The sequence below is a fragment of the Gymnoscopelus braueri genome (genome assembly GCF_963280865.1).
Source record: "Gymnoscopelus braueri genome assembly, chromosome: 7".
NCBI lineage: Eukaryota > Metazoa > Chordata > Actinopteri > Myctophiformes > Myctophidae > Gymnoscopelus > Gymnoscopelus braueri.
Window position 1 is genome coordinate 31425197 of NC_137608.1, and position 17293 is coordinate 31442489.

General features: G+C 41.3%; 1 protein-coding gene across 1 annotated transcript; it reads left to right on the forward strand.

Annotated features, from left to right (window-relative positions):
- Positions 1–537: 537 nt before the first annotated feature.
- On the forward strand, positions 538–16857 carry trpv4 (transient receptor potential cation channel, subfamily V, member 4). The gene is made up of 17 exons (XM_080432590.1): positions 538–673; positions 3056–3137; positions 3948–4390; positions 5621–5802; positions 7025–7177; positions 7868–8008; positions 10306–10604; positions 10899–11078; positions 11258–11416; positions 11990–12082; positions 12201–12274; positions 12621–12786; positions 12878–12944; positions 13045–13349; positions 13665–13792; positions 13870–13991; positions 14386–16857. The coding sequence occupies exons 2-17, from the start codon at positions 3129–3131 to the stop codon at positions 14502–14504; spliced, it is 2640 nt and encodes an 879-aa protein (XP_080288716.1). The 5' UTR covers positions 538–673; positions 3056–3128; the 3' UTR covers positions 14505–16857.
- The last annotated feature ends 436 nt before the right edge of the window (positions 16858–17293 follow it).

A 17293-nucleotide genomic window follows, 5' to 3' on the forward strand; every position in this document is an offset into this window, starting at 1 on the left:
CTATACACTGCAAAAATAACAAATATTGTATTAATAGCCGGTGTCAACCATAATTTTCAATAAAAATGTATATTTAAAAATATTTTAAATATTTGTGTCAATGATTTAAGTTGTGCCTTTAATTTGTTAAATCAAGTAGCCTAATGCAAATGTAAAAACAATGCACATTATAGACTTGTCGAGACCTAGTCTATCCACACGAGGGAGCTATTTCTCTTTCTGATAATTCGGAGCAAAATAAGTAGACTATAAATGGAAGTGTTCATTTACACAGAGGGAACGTTTTACTACACAGCAACACAATTTTTGAAAATGTTATGTGTTCAGGGAAGACTTTTAGGTTTTTGGCTCTTCGTGCCTTGCTCATAGGCCTGGGCCCTACGTAATCTGTTGTCGGAGAGTCCCACCCAAAACTTGAGCAAACTTTAGTAAAAGCGTCAGTTGTTTAGGTGGGCGTTGAGTAGAGTGTGTGTGTGTGTGTGTGTGTGGGGATCCAGCCCAGGACGGCCAGTGGAACAGATTCAATCAGTTCAGCATCTGGCTTTTACCTGGAAAAGAAGACTGGAGCAGCAGCAGGGCACATTGTCGCAAGGAAATTCCATTTAAATAATTTGATCAAGTCCACAAACCCACGAACTGCTGCTTGATAATAGTATTCTGTTATCATTTCAAGGTAAGGATCCCCACTGTTTATGTTGACTGCCTGTTGGTGCTAATTTCTATAAATCGTTTAATTGTCAGGATTGATTTGAAATAAAGAGAAATATTGGTGTAGTATTTGTCACATTTGTGAACTAGCAGATACTGTTAGCGAAAGGTTACATGCTTTTTTTTATTTATGTATATTTCTTTATTAAAGTTTTGTCTCAGTCAAATCACATCTTGTTAACTGGGCAGTGGGCATGTTAATCACTTTGAGCAAGGTGAACAAAATAAAACCAGATAATAGGCATATGCTGTACCTCCATGCATTATGAATATTAAACAAATCGCCATGAAACTGCCTGTTTTATTAGCAAAAGTCCTGTCAAAGTGAGATTGGTGAGAAAGTGTGGGGGAAAGTAGCCTTGATCAAGACTATCATAGATGTATTTATAAAATATATCTATGATGGTCTTGATCCAAGTCTAGGGGGAAAGTAGATCTTGTTCTTGGCTTTGTGCCATTTTCCCACTACGATTTTCTTCCAGGGAGACCCTGTCAACCTCCTGTAGTCTGGATAATGTCACATTAGACTTAGAGGAGGAAGTCACACAGCAGCACAGGAGGAACTTACACAACCTGTCTCTGAGGACAGATAGGAGAACAATGACTGAAATATTACAATTTCCGAGTAATGCAATCTGTCTGTTCAGTGCTCTATACCACTATCTATGTTATGATGGTACCCCATCACTACAATAATATGTCCAATATTTAAATATGGGTAGCTGTCCCCAAGCACACACCTGCTGGATGAGTCACACTGGTTACTGGTCTGTTTCTGTAGTTTATGAAGGGAAGCCTGTCTTTGTTCTGCAGCCTTTTTACCATCACATGTCCAGTGGAGTGTGAAGGCATGATAATCCTATGTGTTGTGTAGACGGTCTGAGTCATGTCTCTTCCCCTTGCCAGGCTCTGTTTATGTTAGTCTTCTGTTCTGCAGTTTGGTTTAGCTTAGTTTAGTTTATATGTCTGCTTCATGAGCTAAACTGTAAAGAGCTTCATGAGCTAACCCAGGAAAACACAAGAGTTATACAAGCATGCATTTTAGGCTTTTTATGGAGCTCGTTGGTAGCTATGTCCCTTATGCTACCTCACTGCCCACACAGTCTACTTTTACCTCTACTCTAAAAATCTTCAGTGTAAGCCGAAGGGTGTACAAATTGTCAATTTGAACCCTCAGGTCCATTTTTTCACTCTTGAGTTAAACACAGACTTTTGCTGTGTAAGGTAAGGCTCAGACTGAAGGTGACAGACAGAAGCCACTATAATGTCTGTGTTTTAAAGACAAAGGGTGACGGAGAACACTTTTTTGGAAGACTACTCAAATTCATTTCAAGCCCTAGAAGACACTTTTTACTGCTGGTGTGTACTGGGCTGGACATACAGGACACGGTCATGTGATTCCACTAGTCTATACAGTATCATCTTTAGTGTTAATTCGTTTATCCATTTGTAACTCAGAGAGTTTACTCCCCTTCTCCATGACGGGTCCATTTTGTTACATTATAAACTTTCAATTAACACTGAAGATTTTACAGTGTTAAGATTTTACTGTGTAAAGAAGACATGTCCTCCTTAGTTTAGTTTAGTTTATTTGGAAAGGAAAAACTGTACAGTCATAACATTCCGAGGATGAGACACAATAAAGTCCAGGACTTGTTTCCATTGTGGTCCTCTTACTCCAGTCTCATGGTGACGGTTATGTTATTAAGTAAGTAGCCTTGGGAAACAGTGGTTCCCGGCCAGTGGTTCAGGAGCCTATCTCCTGTTTCTGTAGCAGGAGGCATCTTGATGTACATGTACACCCCCTGCACGTGATGCTAATACATATGTCACAGTCCACACTCCAATCCAACCCTCCATGCTGAGTGGCAAACAGGGAGGCATCAGGTACTATTTTTGTAGTCTTTGGTAGGACTCAGCCAGGCATTGAACCCCAGCCTCCCAGTCTCAGGGCAAACACTCAAACCACAAGGCCAGTCACTGAGCTGGTCAGAGCAGTTATGTTATTGGTTTTGGCTAAAGCCCATTGCATGGGTTTCCAACCTCCATGGGATAGAGCTCTTTTTGTGTTCCTGAAGACCAACACACATTTTGTCGGTAGGTCCGTGTCAATTATTGATTGATTGAATATTTTATTAGACAGAAATGCAAACAGCACGAGTACAGTCATACACTTGGTCTAAAAGGATAACACAAAATGTCCTGTGGACTTGTTTCCATTGAGGTCCTATATATTCAATTCACCAACATCAACTATTATTCTGTGGTGTAATATTTTAACAAAATGTTCTCTTCTGTAGTTTTAATAAAGATTCACACATCATGGTCTCTCTATTTGTTTCCATAGACTGACCACATGCTTCGGCGTCATTTCCAGTTCCCCCTGAAGAGGAATTTGGCACTTCACCGTAATCTAAGGGATGAATGAGGTACTGAGGGGTTAAATGTCAAAGTCCTACCCAAGACCACTTCTTCCACTGCAGTTAACATTCCTCTGTTTTGTCATCAGTTTTTTAGAATAGTTTAATTTGTATTAATTGTACTTACATTACATGAATTAGAGTACATTTAATTTAAGTTATAGTAGTCTATACTTAATTGATCGCGGTGGGGAATTCCGTCATCTGCATTTGACCCACCTAACTATTAGGAGCAGGAACATTAAAGGTTTCATGACGTTCAGTTTTACCACACATTAAAAGTCTTTGTCATGGTCCTTCAAACGTGTATAGAAAGTTTTAACAAAAAAATCCACTCCATTGATCCATGGCAGGTGTTTTTCTCTCACATTTCTAAAGCCTTTTCAACTGCAATGAAAAAAGAAATCTTTGACTGCGGGTGTCGCTGGTGAGGGATTTTGCCTGTCAATCATCGCCTCTACTCCGCCCCCCCCAAAGGAAAGGATAGGGGAGGGGAGGGACGAGGAGGAGAGTGGGCGGGATTAATCGGCTGTGACCTCACTGCCGAAGGGCCAAGCTCAGATAACTTTTCAGCCTTATTATTCAGAAAACCCCAGACCACAGAAAATCCACTGAATGTTCAAATTTCAGATTTTTTGGGTGTAATTGAGGTCATAAAACCCCCCAAAAAACATAAAAAATAAAAAAAAAGTGAAAATGAATGTCATAGAACCTTTAATGGTCAGTGATCAATACTGGCCACAATTACAGGTATTTTTCAAGGCTGAAGAAAGGTTGAAGAAAATTTGTCTCATTCATTGTTTTTGGTGTGTTTCTTAGGGCCGTTCTGCTACCACTCTTTTGAAAAGATGCCATGTAGCGTTGACCAAGGCAGACACCCTTTCCTCTGTTCCTTCAAGGGCTGCCCTCTCTGCAGACTCAGGGGAAGGAGTGGATAGTCAGCTTGACAATGATGCCGCATTCACTCTGTCTGGGTTCTCTGAACTGTTTGAGAGTGAGGATGGTTCTTCGCCGGCGCAGGACACGGGTCAGGAACCGCCCCCAGAGGCGCCTCAGGCGGACAGTAGACAGAACTTGCGCATGAAGTTTCAGGGTGCGTTTAAGAAGGGCATTACCAACCCCATGGACCTGCTGGAGTCTACCATCTATGAGTCACAGGTGGTGCCTGGCCCCAAGAAAGCACCAATGGACTCGCTCTTTGACTATGGCACCTGCAGGAACAATAACAACCAAAAACGTCGCAGAAAGAAGCTCCCAAGAGGGTGAGACCAGCCTTCACTGCTTCAATGCACAACCAGTCAGCGTGATGCCAGTAGATGTCAGCCTGGCGGCAAGACTATTATCATAGATGTATTTTTCAAGTGTCAATTTTTCAAGTCTGACATTTGCTTATGTATCTGTGATAGTCTTGGTCACTGAAAATCTGCAACGCCCGTATTTCTCCTTACATGTACAAAATAAACATATAAAGTAGCTACGGACGTTAACTCGCCATTCGGAACCTGTGTGCACTGTACTAGTCCGTATTTTTCAATAGATATGTTTTTATTTCCTCGTTTACATCCTGTTTACATCGAGAGTAATACCGGCTTTCACCTGATGTGCCCCGCCACTACCACCCATTGAGGAATACAGGGAACTTCCGACAGCCGGGATTAAAACACATATTTATTAAAAAATACAGACTAATACAGTGCATACAGGTTCCGAATGGTGAGTTAACATCTGTTTTGTTTTGTACATGTACTGTACGGAGAAGTACAGGCTTTGCGCGCAGATTTCCAGTGACTATATGGACCAAGAGACCAAGACTATAATAGATACGTAAGCAAATGTGAGACTTGATAAAAATACATCTATGATAGTCTTAATCCAAGGCTAGGGTTTTGCCATTGTTGGTTTCCTAAGTTGTTGGCTCCTCATATTAGCAGGAGTGAACATAACGTTTGACGTTTGAAGGAAAAGTCAGAGGCTTGGAAAATTCTACTCATAAAATTGTGACCCTCCTATTACTGCCACTGTGTAGACACTCTCTCTCACTCACTCACTCACTCACACACACACTCTCTCTCTCGCACACTCACTCACTCACACTCTCTCTCTCTCTCTCTCTCTCTCTCGCTCTCTCTCTCTCTCTGGGCCAGGCAGCAGTCCTTCATATGTCCATTCATTGATCTAACAGAGAGTGTGTTGTGTCCTACACAGCCGTTGAGGTAATATTTAGGCTGCTGCCTGTTCTTGGCTGCTCTACCTGTTGCTGGCACAGTGAGGTCTATTTATAAGAGGACTTTGGTAAAGGGTGTGGGGGTAATCTCTTCACTTTGAGATGTTGGGGACAAATCTGCGTAATTCTGTAAACTATATTATCCTCAACCTGTGTGATAGTCTGCATTTGTTAATGAAGTGATAAAGAGATTTCATAGGTCTATATTTCGTTATGCTACATAACATAAGTGTGACTTACAGTATTTCCTGATTCCATTCCTACCCAGTAAGACAGAGACATCCTGTGATGAAGGACCAGGCCCTGAGTCTGACCCTCCAAAGGTATTGAAGACATTCAACCGCTCTCTCCTCTTCGATTGTGTGTCACATGCAGACCCAAGCTCTCTAGATGGCCTTTTGGAGTACTTGCAGTGTCACCAAAAGAGACTAACTGATGAGGAGTTCAAAGGTGAGACTATTTACGAGTGGAAGGTTCTCAAATTCCAAATCAATTGTAAAGTTGTTTTAGCTATAAATTATGGAATCTTCTCACTCATGCCAAATATCTCCTTGTAACCACCTGGATTTTAACTTGGGTCTCCCACATGGGAAACCAAACAGTTACCACTCACTGAAGGAGAATTCTAATAGAGGTTTCCCAAGCGGGAGACTGGCTCCCAGTGAGGGAGATCGAAGGGGGTGAATGTAACACAGTAGCCCTGACTGAAGCCCAGATGCCTACTTCTTTCTGACAAACCCCAGCTCCTCATGTTCCTGTAAAATCTAAACTTTGTGTCATGTCATCAGGCTGCTTTACCTTTGACCTTTGAATATTCCCCCTGCTCTGCACTTCGCTGTTGTTGGCTCAGAGGTCCTGAGAGCGGGAAGCTGTGATGTCGGAGCTTTTGTCCTGCCAGGGGTGGACCCAAAGACAGCTTCCTGTCCATGTTGGGAAGTCTTTGTGGGGGCTTATAACAGGGACCAGAGAGAAATCACAGCTAACTGTTTTCTCTTCAAGACACAAGAGCCTGGCACACTATTTAAAAAACTGTCAGGCTGAACATAAATTGTGTATACTGGATGTCGTTTAAGTATTTTCTCACAGTAAAACATTTATTTTTGCGTCTATATTTTGTAGACGATGTGTTACTTATCCCAGCACTTTTCTCAATTATATATCAACTCCCACAAGAGGAAATTTAGTTTGCAGAGTATTTTTTAATTGTCACAATGACTGAGTGTTAATAATAAATTAGTATTAGCATCAGTCTTCCTGAAGACTATCTTCTCTATATATTTGTCCCATTCCCATATATCTCGAGGAAGTCATCATGTCACAAGACAATATTTCATTCATGTGATGCTTTACAGCAGTGGTTCTCAACGTGGGATCCAGGGTCCCCCTGGGGTCCTTAGGGGTTTCCAGTCAGTCCCCAGCTAAATGATCGATAGTTAATCTTCACCTTTATTGCAAATATACAACTAGAGAAGATAAAAGAATGGCTACCATGGTCATCAGAGTGTCACTGTTATCTTTTTCTTAGATTGGGGTCCCAGAGATAAAATATCTTATCAAATGGGGGTCCGTGGCCTAATGCATATCAAGTTGGGCTTGGGGGAGAAGCACTGCCTTACAGGACATACTCAGCCGTAAATCACAAATCTAACTCGGTTGTTGCATGTTTCTGCAGAGCCAACCACAGGAAAGACATGTCTGCCTAAAGCACTGCTGAACCTTTACAGTGGCCAGAATGGCACCATCCCTCTTCTGATGGACATAGCAGAGCAGACTGGAAACCTCAGAGAGTTCATCAACACACCTTTCAGAGATCTCTACTACAGAGGTATGGCTATACAGAAATCCTGTAAAGGGCAATTAATACTTAGTTGTGCACAGCGTGCGACCAAGTATAGCTCAAGCTTAACATCACCATAAAGCTCATCTGTAATCTAAAGGTGTTGCTTCAACAGTAAAGGTCATATTAGAATTTACAATTAGAACGTGTTTTCATATCTTTTGCCCGTATGGCTCTTGCTGTTCAACTTCCTCTGTATTGCAATCGACAGACGGTGTTTGCTGAGGAGACAGTTTGCCATATGCTTGCCAGGCTGCTGGCTCAGGCTCAGATCCTTGAAATGATACAATAATGTTTATTTATATGAGCCATATACTCACACCTCACAAATTAGATAATCCAGGCCTCCTTTGCTGACCTTTAAAGCTTAAACTAATATTTGCTGCCCAACAAGCATTTTCTGCATTGATAAATCAAATGTGTGTCACGTGAAAACGTCAACAACCATCCAAGTTTCTCTTCTCAACTCTTACTTGAATTGAACTTTCATCCAGTGCTGTCCTTTATAGAATGAGCAAATTTCACGATGACCGGTACATAAAAAGCCCCTTCAAAGCAAATGGTACACTTTCAAAAGTGCATAAATATATAATGTTTTAATATTACATAAGGTTTTGTTGCTTATGTATGTATGTATGTGTATTTCCACATTGACCGTCACGTGTATTGTGTTGTCAGGCCAGACGGCACTCCACATTGCAATAGAGCGACGCTGTAAGCAGTATGTGGAGCTGCTGGTGGAGAAGGGGGCTGATGTCCACGGCCAAGCTAGGGGTCGCTTCTTCCAGCCACGAGATGAAGGGGGTTACTTCTACTTTGGTAAGTACTATAAAAGCACAATAATCTAAATAACACACACTGTCTTTCTTCATAGTGTGTCTATTTTTCGACAACTCTTTATTGTAACCTTTGACTGGTAATAAGATATTGAGACTTTCAATGATGTGGTCTGTTTTTCATTTTTGATTGCCAGTTCTATGATATAAATGTCCCTGCAGGGACATTTTTGGGAAAATGTGTCACTGTTGCAATGGTGAGATGAAATCACCGGCTTAGACCCACCCTTTCTCCTTTTATATGGCAGACTTGGGCTGGGCAAACATAGTGGTGAACCCCACCTGACAGCCAAAAGTTGTTTGAAGTATCATACTGTCATTAGCTAAAAAAAGAAAAAGAAAGGAAGAGAGAGGCATGATGTCAGACGTTCAAGAAGTGCATCTGAAAATTCCAGTGAAAGGTGTCTGTGTTTCACACTAAAAGAAAAGTAAACATCTCCCCCCTTAGATGGCCCACAGGACAAAACGGTGCTTCTTAAGCAAAACTCCACACTGCCCTCTGCTGGCATGGGAATTTTATCTTAAAGATTTCATGTGGTCAAAGGGGAAAGCGACTTAACACATTTTAGTCTTATAAGTATTATTATACAATAATAAGATCACTATATCATATGTTTTCAATTCAGCCAATAAATATTACATACTGCATGTTAGCACCAGTTAGATGGCAGTATTTTGAGGAGAAATAACTGGTGAGTTCAGGATATTTGACTTTTTGTCAAAGCTAGCTACTCTTAGAATGCAGGAAATATTCAAAGCTGAGATTATGTCTTCACACGTAAAGTGAGCTCAACCTGGCATCTCCCACTCAACCTTTTACCTCAATCACCCATAGTACCCAGGATTAATATATGTATACCTGTAATATGGCCTGGTAGCCTCATAAGTGATAGTTGTGGTCTCTTTACTCAATATATATATATATGGCATATATAGTTATTTAGTTATCATTTTCTATTTTTTACCAAGGATAGTTTTGAGAAATTATTATTATTTGATTAGGCTCATGCATTATATTCCATGCTCCTCATCACATGAGATGATTTCCATTTGTAACTTACTGTAGCATGGTTGTCATTTCCAAATCCCAGCGTGTCCAGGCACTGTGTGAGTAATTTGCCGTGGAGCTTTGCAGTGAGGTGAACAGGAACCTGGCAGGGCTGATGGCTAATGGGATTTAGCACTCACGCTAACGCTCTGCATGCAACCGTGCAAATCCATGAAGAGGACCGTTTCTATGCGAGGTGACAAAGTAATCTGTCACCCATGGCAACGGCTCATTTTCAGCAGCTGCTTTTGGCAGTCTCACCCCAGTGCGCCCCTCCCTAAAACAACTACTAATTGTGCTCTTTTCAGAGCAGCGATTTAAGGTGCATCTTTGATCTATATTTAGAGTACCATACAAGAGAGAAAACAGATTGGATTCTCTGTTACAGTTCCTCATTAAGTCACATATTGATTTGCTTACTTTCAATCAAAAATAGGTACTGTACTGTATCTCAGAAACAGAATCAACTTTATATTCCCATCACAGGTTTACAGATGTAAAGAAGTGGGTGAAATTTGTTTTTGTGCAAGCTTCATCGTTTTGTTTGTTTTCAGGAAGAGAAAAAGAAAAGAAGAGGGATGGGGGGCAGGGAGAGCAAGGAGAAAAATAATTCAAACAGTAAAGAGAAGCATGTCAAGGATAAGCAAAAATGTATCTACTACATACATATAGCATAATCCAGCTGGAACAGTACCAGTAATTAGTTAGACATAGGTTGGTGGTAGCACTTTGGTAGGTCCACAAAGCAGCAGCTATGTAATGAGATTAGACATTAAGGTGCAAAAGAGTGTCTGTGCATTGTACATGAGATAAAGTGCTAATAGAGTGTCAATGTATTGTCAGGTACAATCCACATGGTAGATCCACAGGAAAAATAAAGTCCATGTCCAGCCTGTTGACAGGCTCACATAGAGCGGTAACTTCCCCAGGTAAAATCGATAGGGTAGATCCAAAAGGAAAAGTAAAGTCCAAGGCCGGCCTGATGACAGGCTTCAACAGTCTGATGGTAGCCGGGTGGAAGCTGTTCAGAAACCTGGTGGTCTTGCCCTTGATATTACAGTAGGCCTCCTTGCCTCTCCGCAGTCGTTGTAGGGGTATGAACAATTTGTGGCTGGGGTGGTGCCTGTCCTTGATGATGCGCTGAGCTTTGACTGCACTTATTGTACGGTTCCTGGAAGGAGGAAGCCTCCTGTACGTTTTGTTTATGAACTGAGTGCCTTCCATCTGTCCAGGTGAGCTGCCTCTGTCCCTGGCAGCATGCACTAACCAGCCTGACATGGTACACTACCTGACTGAGAATCCCCACAAGAAAGCTGACCTGCGTCGTCAAGACACCCGTGGTAACACGGTGCTGCACGCCCTGGTGCACATCGCAGACAACACCCGCGACAACACCCGATTCCTTACAAAGATGTACGACCTCCTGTTGATCAAGAGCGCCAAGGTCTACCCAGACTGCAGCCTGGAGAAGATCCACAACAACGACGGCATGTCACCTCTTATGATGGCCGCCAAGTTGGGCAAGATAGGGGTATGAATGATGATTACACACGCTAATACATTATACATGTATTATACATACACACTGAGCAGCATGATAGTAATAGGGAAGTTTATGCCATCATGTTTCTATATGTATTTGTGGGATACAATTTTGTGCAAATGGTGATTTATAATTTGTTGTGCGCCGGTGTTACGAACTGAAAATAGCCAATAAACAAGCTCACAACGCGTCATGTTGTGAGCTTGTAGATTGGCTATTTCATTGCTCAACACCGGTGCACAACTAGGTATAACAGGGATTTAACTTCCCCACTACCTCCAGGTTTTTCAGCACATCATTCGGCGTGAGATCAAAGATGAGGAAGCCCGTCACTTGTCTCGTAAGTTTAAGGACTGGGCATATGGACCTGTGTACTCTTCCCTCTATGACCTCTCCTCACTGGACACCTGTGGAGAGGAAACGTCTGTTCTTGAAATCCTTGTCTACACCAGCCGCAATGAGGTGAGCCAGAAGATGCAAGCTTATGTGTACTAGTCCTTTTGTTGTTGTTTTTTCTCTTTCTTTTTTCTTTCATGTTTTGTATACTGTAAAATGTATGCTTCAGCATCAAAGTTGCTTGACAAAACTTGAAAATATTGTATTTGTATCATGTGGCGACATGTTTCTGATCCTATTCTCAGAATCGCCATGAGATGCTGGCGGTGGAGCCTATCAATGAACTCTTGAGAGACAAGTGGAAGAAGTTTGGTGCTGTCACTTTCTACATCAGTGTTGTGTCCTACCTCATCACTATGATCATCTTCACCCTTGTGGCTTACTACCAACCATCACAGGGAACAGTGAGTGAAAAAGTGCTGAATATTATGTATAGTACACTACCTACTGATATGCATATATCACATAGCTTTCATACCCTGCAGTCGTGGCTGTACTGTCACTTTTACTGGTCCAAAATCAGAACTTGTTTAAAGGACATGTCAGTGTCTGTTCACAGGTCTGGCCTTATATAAACATAGACCAACTTTCTCTTTATATTCATATTTCTTGTATATTTACATTTTCTCCAAGTCATTAAAACGATACTGAATTCACTTGAATAATTGAGTCAATATTGGCTGAACATTATTGCATGGTCCCTGCATAGTCATGGACATTTGAATTTCATTCGTAAATGAATCTTTTCTCCAGAGACTATTTCTGGCTAGACTTTCCAAATAATCTCCTGCCTTAAAATGCTTTAAAACGCTAATCTAGTCATGGATTACTACCCTAATCAAGTCTCTACAATTTCATTTTCATATCATATTGAACTGAATGGAAACCAGCGGCTTCCTTGAAAATTATTTGAACTTCATTGTATATTGGCTGCATGCTATACATGTTAAGATTGTATCTCTTGTCTCTCTGTCCAGCCTCCATATCCCTACACCACATCCACAGACTACCTGCGTATGGGTGGGGAAATAATTACCCTTGCATCAGGAATCTTCTTCTTCCTCACCAACGTGAGTCTGAAGCCTCATTGTGGTTTAAATGTCCCCCAATTTCTTGCATCAACCTCAAATCTGCAATGACAAACCGAAAACGTCATTTCATGGGAAATGTCTGTCCTGTGCTTTGTAGATTAAGGACCTCTTCCTGAAGAAGTGCCCAGGGGTGAACTCTTTATTTATCGATGGTTCCTTTCAGTTGCTCTAGTAAGTCTCCAGCCGCCCCCTGCCTCACCTTTGCTGTTGCTCTCTGACTCTTACCCGAGGCTAATTTCTCATCCTTTTAATTGAGTCATCTAATTAATTCCACAACCTCCTCTCTGGTATGTTTTATCGTTTACATTTTTAATTAAACCTCTGATCCAAACAGAGAGCCGAGGATGTCGGGCACCTCTCTGAATCATCTTTATTTAAGCCATTAACATTGCGTCTGTGATGCCTACATTATGGTAAAACACAAAACGACCATATATACCTGTGCTGGTTTATTTCCTCAATATAGAACTGCCATCAGGGAAGTTTGCTGTACTCTAACCACATTTCTCCCCCCCAGCTTCATCTACTCCCTGCTAGTGATCGTAACGTCTGCTCTCTACCTGTCTGGCATTGAGGCCTATGTATCAGTCATGGTTTTTGCTCTGGTTCTGGGATGGATGAACACACTGTACTTCACCAGAGGCCTGAAACTCACCGGCACCTACAGTATCATGATACAAAAGGTAAGATCCTCCTGGAAAATGTGACAATATGAAACAAAGGAACTGCCCAACCATGCCGTGGATAATAATAACACTCTATTATGGTTCTCAGATTCTTTTCAAAGACCTATTCAGATTTCTTCTGGTCTACGTGCTCTTCATGATTGGCTACGCATCAGGTAGGCCTCGGTCAAGTTACTTTACAGAAGTATCTTAGCACGACACAGGGGGCTCATAGAGCGTGTATAACACCCTGTGTGTTCTGTGTCTCGTGTCCAGCCCTGGTGTCACTGCTGACGGCGTGCCCCCCGCCAGGCACGGAGTGCGAGGGGGGCTGCCCCACCTATCCCCAGTGCAGGGACACTGACACCTTCAGCGCCTTCCTGCTGGACCTGTTCAAGCTGACCATCGGGATGGGAGAGCTGGATATGATCCACAGCGCCAAATACCCGGCGGTGTTCCTCATCCTGCTGGTCACGTACATCATCCTCACCTTTGTGCTGCTGCTCAACATGTTGATCGCACTGATGGGAGAGACAGTGGGGCAGGTGTCAAAAGAGAGCAAGAAGATTTGGAAGCTACAGGTGTGTGTGTGTGTGTGTGTGTGTGTGTGTGTGTGTGTGTGTGTGTGTGTGTGTGTGTGTGTGTGTGTGTGTGTGTGTGTGTGTGTGTGTGTGTGTGTGTGTGTGTGTGTGTGTGTGTGTGTGTTTAAAGTGTGTCTAAGTGCTTTTGTTTTTTTGTTAAAATACCTGTTGAAAAGCTCTTTATTCCAATAGCCATCATTGTATAGCGTGATTGTTCAATAACGAGTCTCCCTGTCTCTCCAGCTCTTAAGTAAATAGGCACTTTCTTTTTTCTTTTTTTACGAATACATCTTTAATTTCACTGTGTGACCACAGTGGGCAACAACCATCCTGGATATTGAGAGGTCCTTCCCAGTCTGCCTTCGCAAGTCCTTTAGAGCTGGCGAGATGGTGACCGTAGGGAAGAACCAGGACGGAACTCCGGACCGACGCTGGTGCTTCAGGTAGATATTACCTTAATCATGATTGGCCAATGTACGCCATAATGGGTGCAATCAATCAGCCAGTTGTCCTGTTTTAGGGTGGATGAGGTCAACTGGTCCCACTGGAATCAAAACCTGGGTATCATCAATGAGGATCCAGGCAAGAATGAGGTCTGCCAAGCCAACGGGATGCAGCAGACTGTCAGAGGGCTGAGGAGAGGTGAGAGTCTGTACTGTGTTCACAGGTGTACTGGGGTGCGTGGTGGCTCAGCCATTTAAGCCCAGTTCAGAAAAAAAATGCGACGAGACAGTTTTAAGCCTGATTTATACTTTGTGATACGACAGTGTCGCATGACGGAAATAGACAATCTACAAGCTCACAACATGTCATGGATGCAACACAGTATGAGCTTGTAAATCTGCTATTTTCAGTGCACAACACCATCATACAAGAGAGCATAATTAAGCATTAGTCTGTTGCAGGAAAAATCACAGTGGACTGATTTTGCCTTTAGTGCACAATGTTCTCATTTTGAGCCATAAGGACCTGAGTAGGACCCAGCACATGAAAAGGAAAGGAAAATTAAAGCCCTATTATTTTATTTCCCTTCCAGATCGCTGGTCCACGGTGGTTCCTCGAGCAGTAGAGTTGAGTAAAGGTCCAAGGCATCGTGATCTGGTGATAGAGATGGAGCCCTTGACACCCAGACATAGACCATGTGCAGAGGGCTAAGCGATGTAAAGGACTCCACAGGGCATTATCAGGACCAGTGAGGTCAGCCTGCTGGGGGGGGGGGGGGGCCTTCCTGTTACTCAGACTACCCAAGCTTTGTTCCCTGAAACCAATATCCACAATTGTTTTATTCATTTTTCAACCAGAGGCCCGATCCGATATGGAACCGAGGATAATCAGACCCATGTCCCAACAGACCCTAACAGGTCTAGACCATATCCACCTGGACCCGTCACAGAGCAAGATTCTAAGAGCAGTATGCCCAAGAATATAGCAAACGAGCTATAAGTGTAACCATCGATTTAATGCCAGTGTAGTGTAATTCCAAAATAAGTAATTTTGTTTATAAAAATATTTATATTACATATTATCATATTTTCAGCAAGGCTTTGTAAAACAATGTGTATCTCATCATTTGATTACTGGATGTAGCTTCCCTTATAAATGTGCCTTTTTCATGGATAGTTTCTCCCTTGCAATTCCATAATTTCAAAATCTGCAGAAATACTTTCAGGAAACTAAAGTGATGTTTTCATCACTCCACTCCTCTCACTCAGCATCAGAACTCACTCATGTCATTGAATATGCGAGAACAGATGTGGTTTTAAGAACATAATTCCATCACAAATTACTGACAGGTCTAAGTTAAATATGCATAATTTTAAAACCGAAAATTAACCAATTTGATATGGAAAAACAGCTGATCAGGTCCCCACGGTTCCATATAGGTAAATCAATTTCAGATTCGCTTACCCGAGACCCGCAGCAATTATAATGACCCAACTTACATACATGAGGCAGCTGAAGATTTTGGACCCAGATGCACTCGGGTCTCTCAGGTAGGGTCTTCTGGTTCAGCTGGACTCATCGAGACGAAGACACTACCACAGACTGACAAAGGACTGTTTGGCCATGAGACGTGCTGAACACATTTGACTTTTTGTTAAAAAAGAAGAATTATTAGAATAAAGCAGCCTGAAAAACAGGCAGGAGGATTTAATACAGTGGGAGAACACACTGGATGTGCAGCTTCTTGAAGAACTCCTCAACCTGGAAGACAGCATGTAGAGGTTGGAAAAAATAAATGTATAATAATAATAATACTTATTTGATACATTGAGTTTGTTATAGTTTTAACATCAATTGTGAAAACACAGGCAATGAAAGCATGGTGTACCTCTGCATTTATCATGTCACACTCAGGGATTTTCAGATAAAATATTTCAGAAAGAAGAGTACTCTCAGTATTACTACAGTGTCACAGAGTCTGTTTGCATTAATAAGATTATTGTTTTACTGTTGTAAAGGGAGGTTCATTTTGTTGTTGTTGGGCAGAAACCTTGTATCTATATATTAAATATTTCAACTTTTTAATGTTTTTTTCATAAATGAATGCCTACTTTGTCAAGAGTGTCATGCACAAATATCAAAAATAGCAGATCTACAAGTTCTTATTGTGTAGAGCTTGTGACTAAATTACAATTACAATGGATCCATTGGAACATAATACCTGTTCAAGGTTTCCACCCAAAAGCGATGGTTCACACCTTTGGGATTTTTTTCTGCAAGAATGCATTGCATTTCTTTTTCTTTTTTTTGTATGTATATTTTGATTTTAGAAGCATCTAATGTTTGCATAATTCTTAAATTAAGAGATATTATATATATGTCAATTTAGATTCTATCATACTTTTTGTATATTTAATATATAGTAATTCTATAACTAGACTAAGGTAATTCATTTAAGTCCACATCGCATATCTTTTATATGATCTACCTTTTCTATATTTCTTACGTTTAAATCAGGAAAGCAAACAGATCAGAATGGGTTTAGCTGACAGTGCAGGAAGCACTGCTTTCAATTGAATTGTTGTACAATGCACTGCTGCCATTTACTGATGTGTGTTTAATATATGAATACAGGGATATTGTTCTGGACAAGATGGGCATGATGAGCAGGTTACAGTTGTCAAGCAATCATGCAAATGGTAGACAATAGTAATCCATGTTATGGTTTGTCTTTGCATTTCCAGTGTTATTGTTCCTTTGCAGCTGGGGTATTTGCATAATCAACTCCCAGGCCTTGCTATTATGTTGTGCAGTGTTTTCATTGCATTTGGCTCCTTGCCCTATTCAGTTTCTTGTTTATGCGCATCTACAGTATGTATGTATGTATGTATGTGTGTTATTGTACTAGATGACACACTTAGATGAACAGCGGACCGTGCAATTTATTTTGATGAAGGTCAGAGTTGATTGTTCACTACACCGCCTTACATTGCTTCAATTGTTCAAGTGCCATGCTTTTGTATCTTGTAGTCTACTGTTGCACATGAAATGAAGTAAATGTCTGAACCGATTTTAAGAAGAATAAACATTATATACTCTGCTTTACAACATATAAGCAGATGTGAAATTTTGTATTTTCTTGTCTATTATTTGCTACTGATACAACCCCCCCCCACAATTATTTTTATTTTAGAAAAAGGGATACAAATTATTTGAGAAGAAATCGATGAGTATGTTTTTGTTGAAGTTAAATGTATAAATTGGTACAGTTAGAGAAACTCCTGAACCCCCTTGGTGATCAGATTTCATGTCATTTGAATAAAATACTGTGTGTTGGGTACTTTTTAATATACTACAGTGCTGTAATACTGTAACTTTCACAGACAATTCAACAATGAAGCCTCCCATTTGTAGACCACTATTTGCAGTTCCTTCTTTGGCCTGCTGATGGCTGCAGAGGTTTAAATTCCTCTGCTGTACTCACATTGTTGCATGACAAA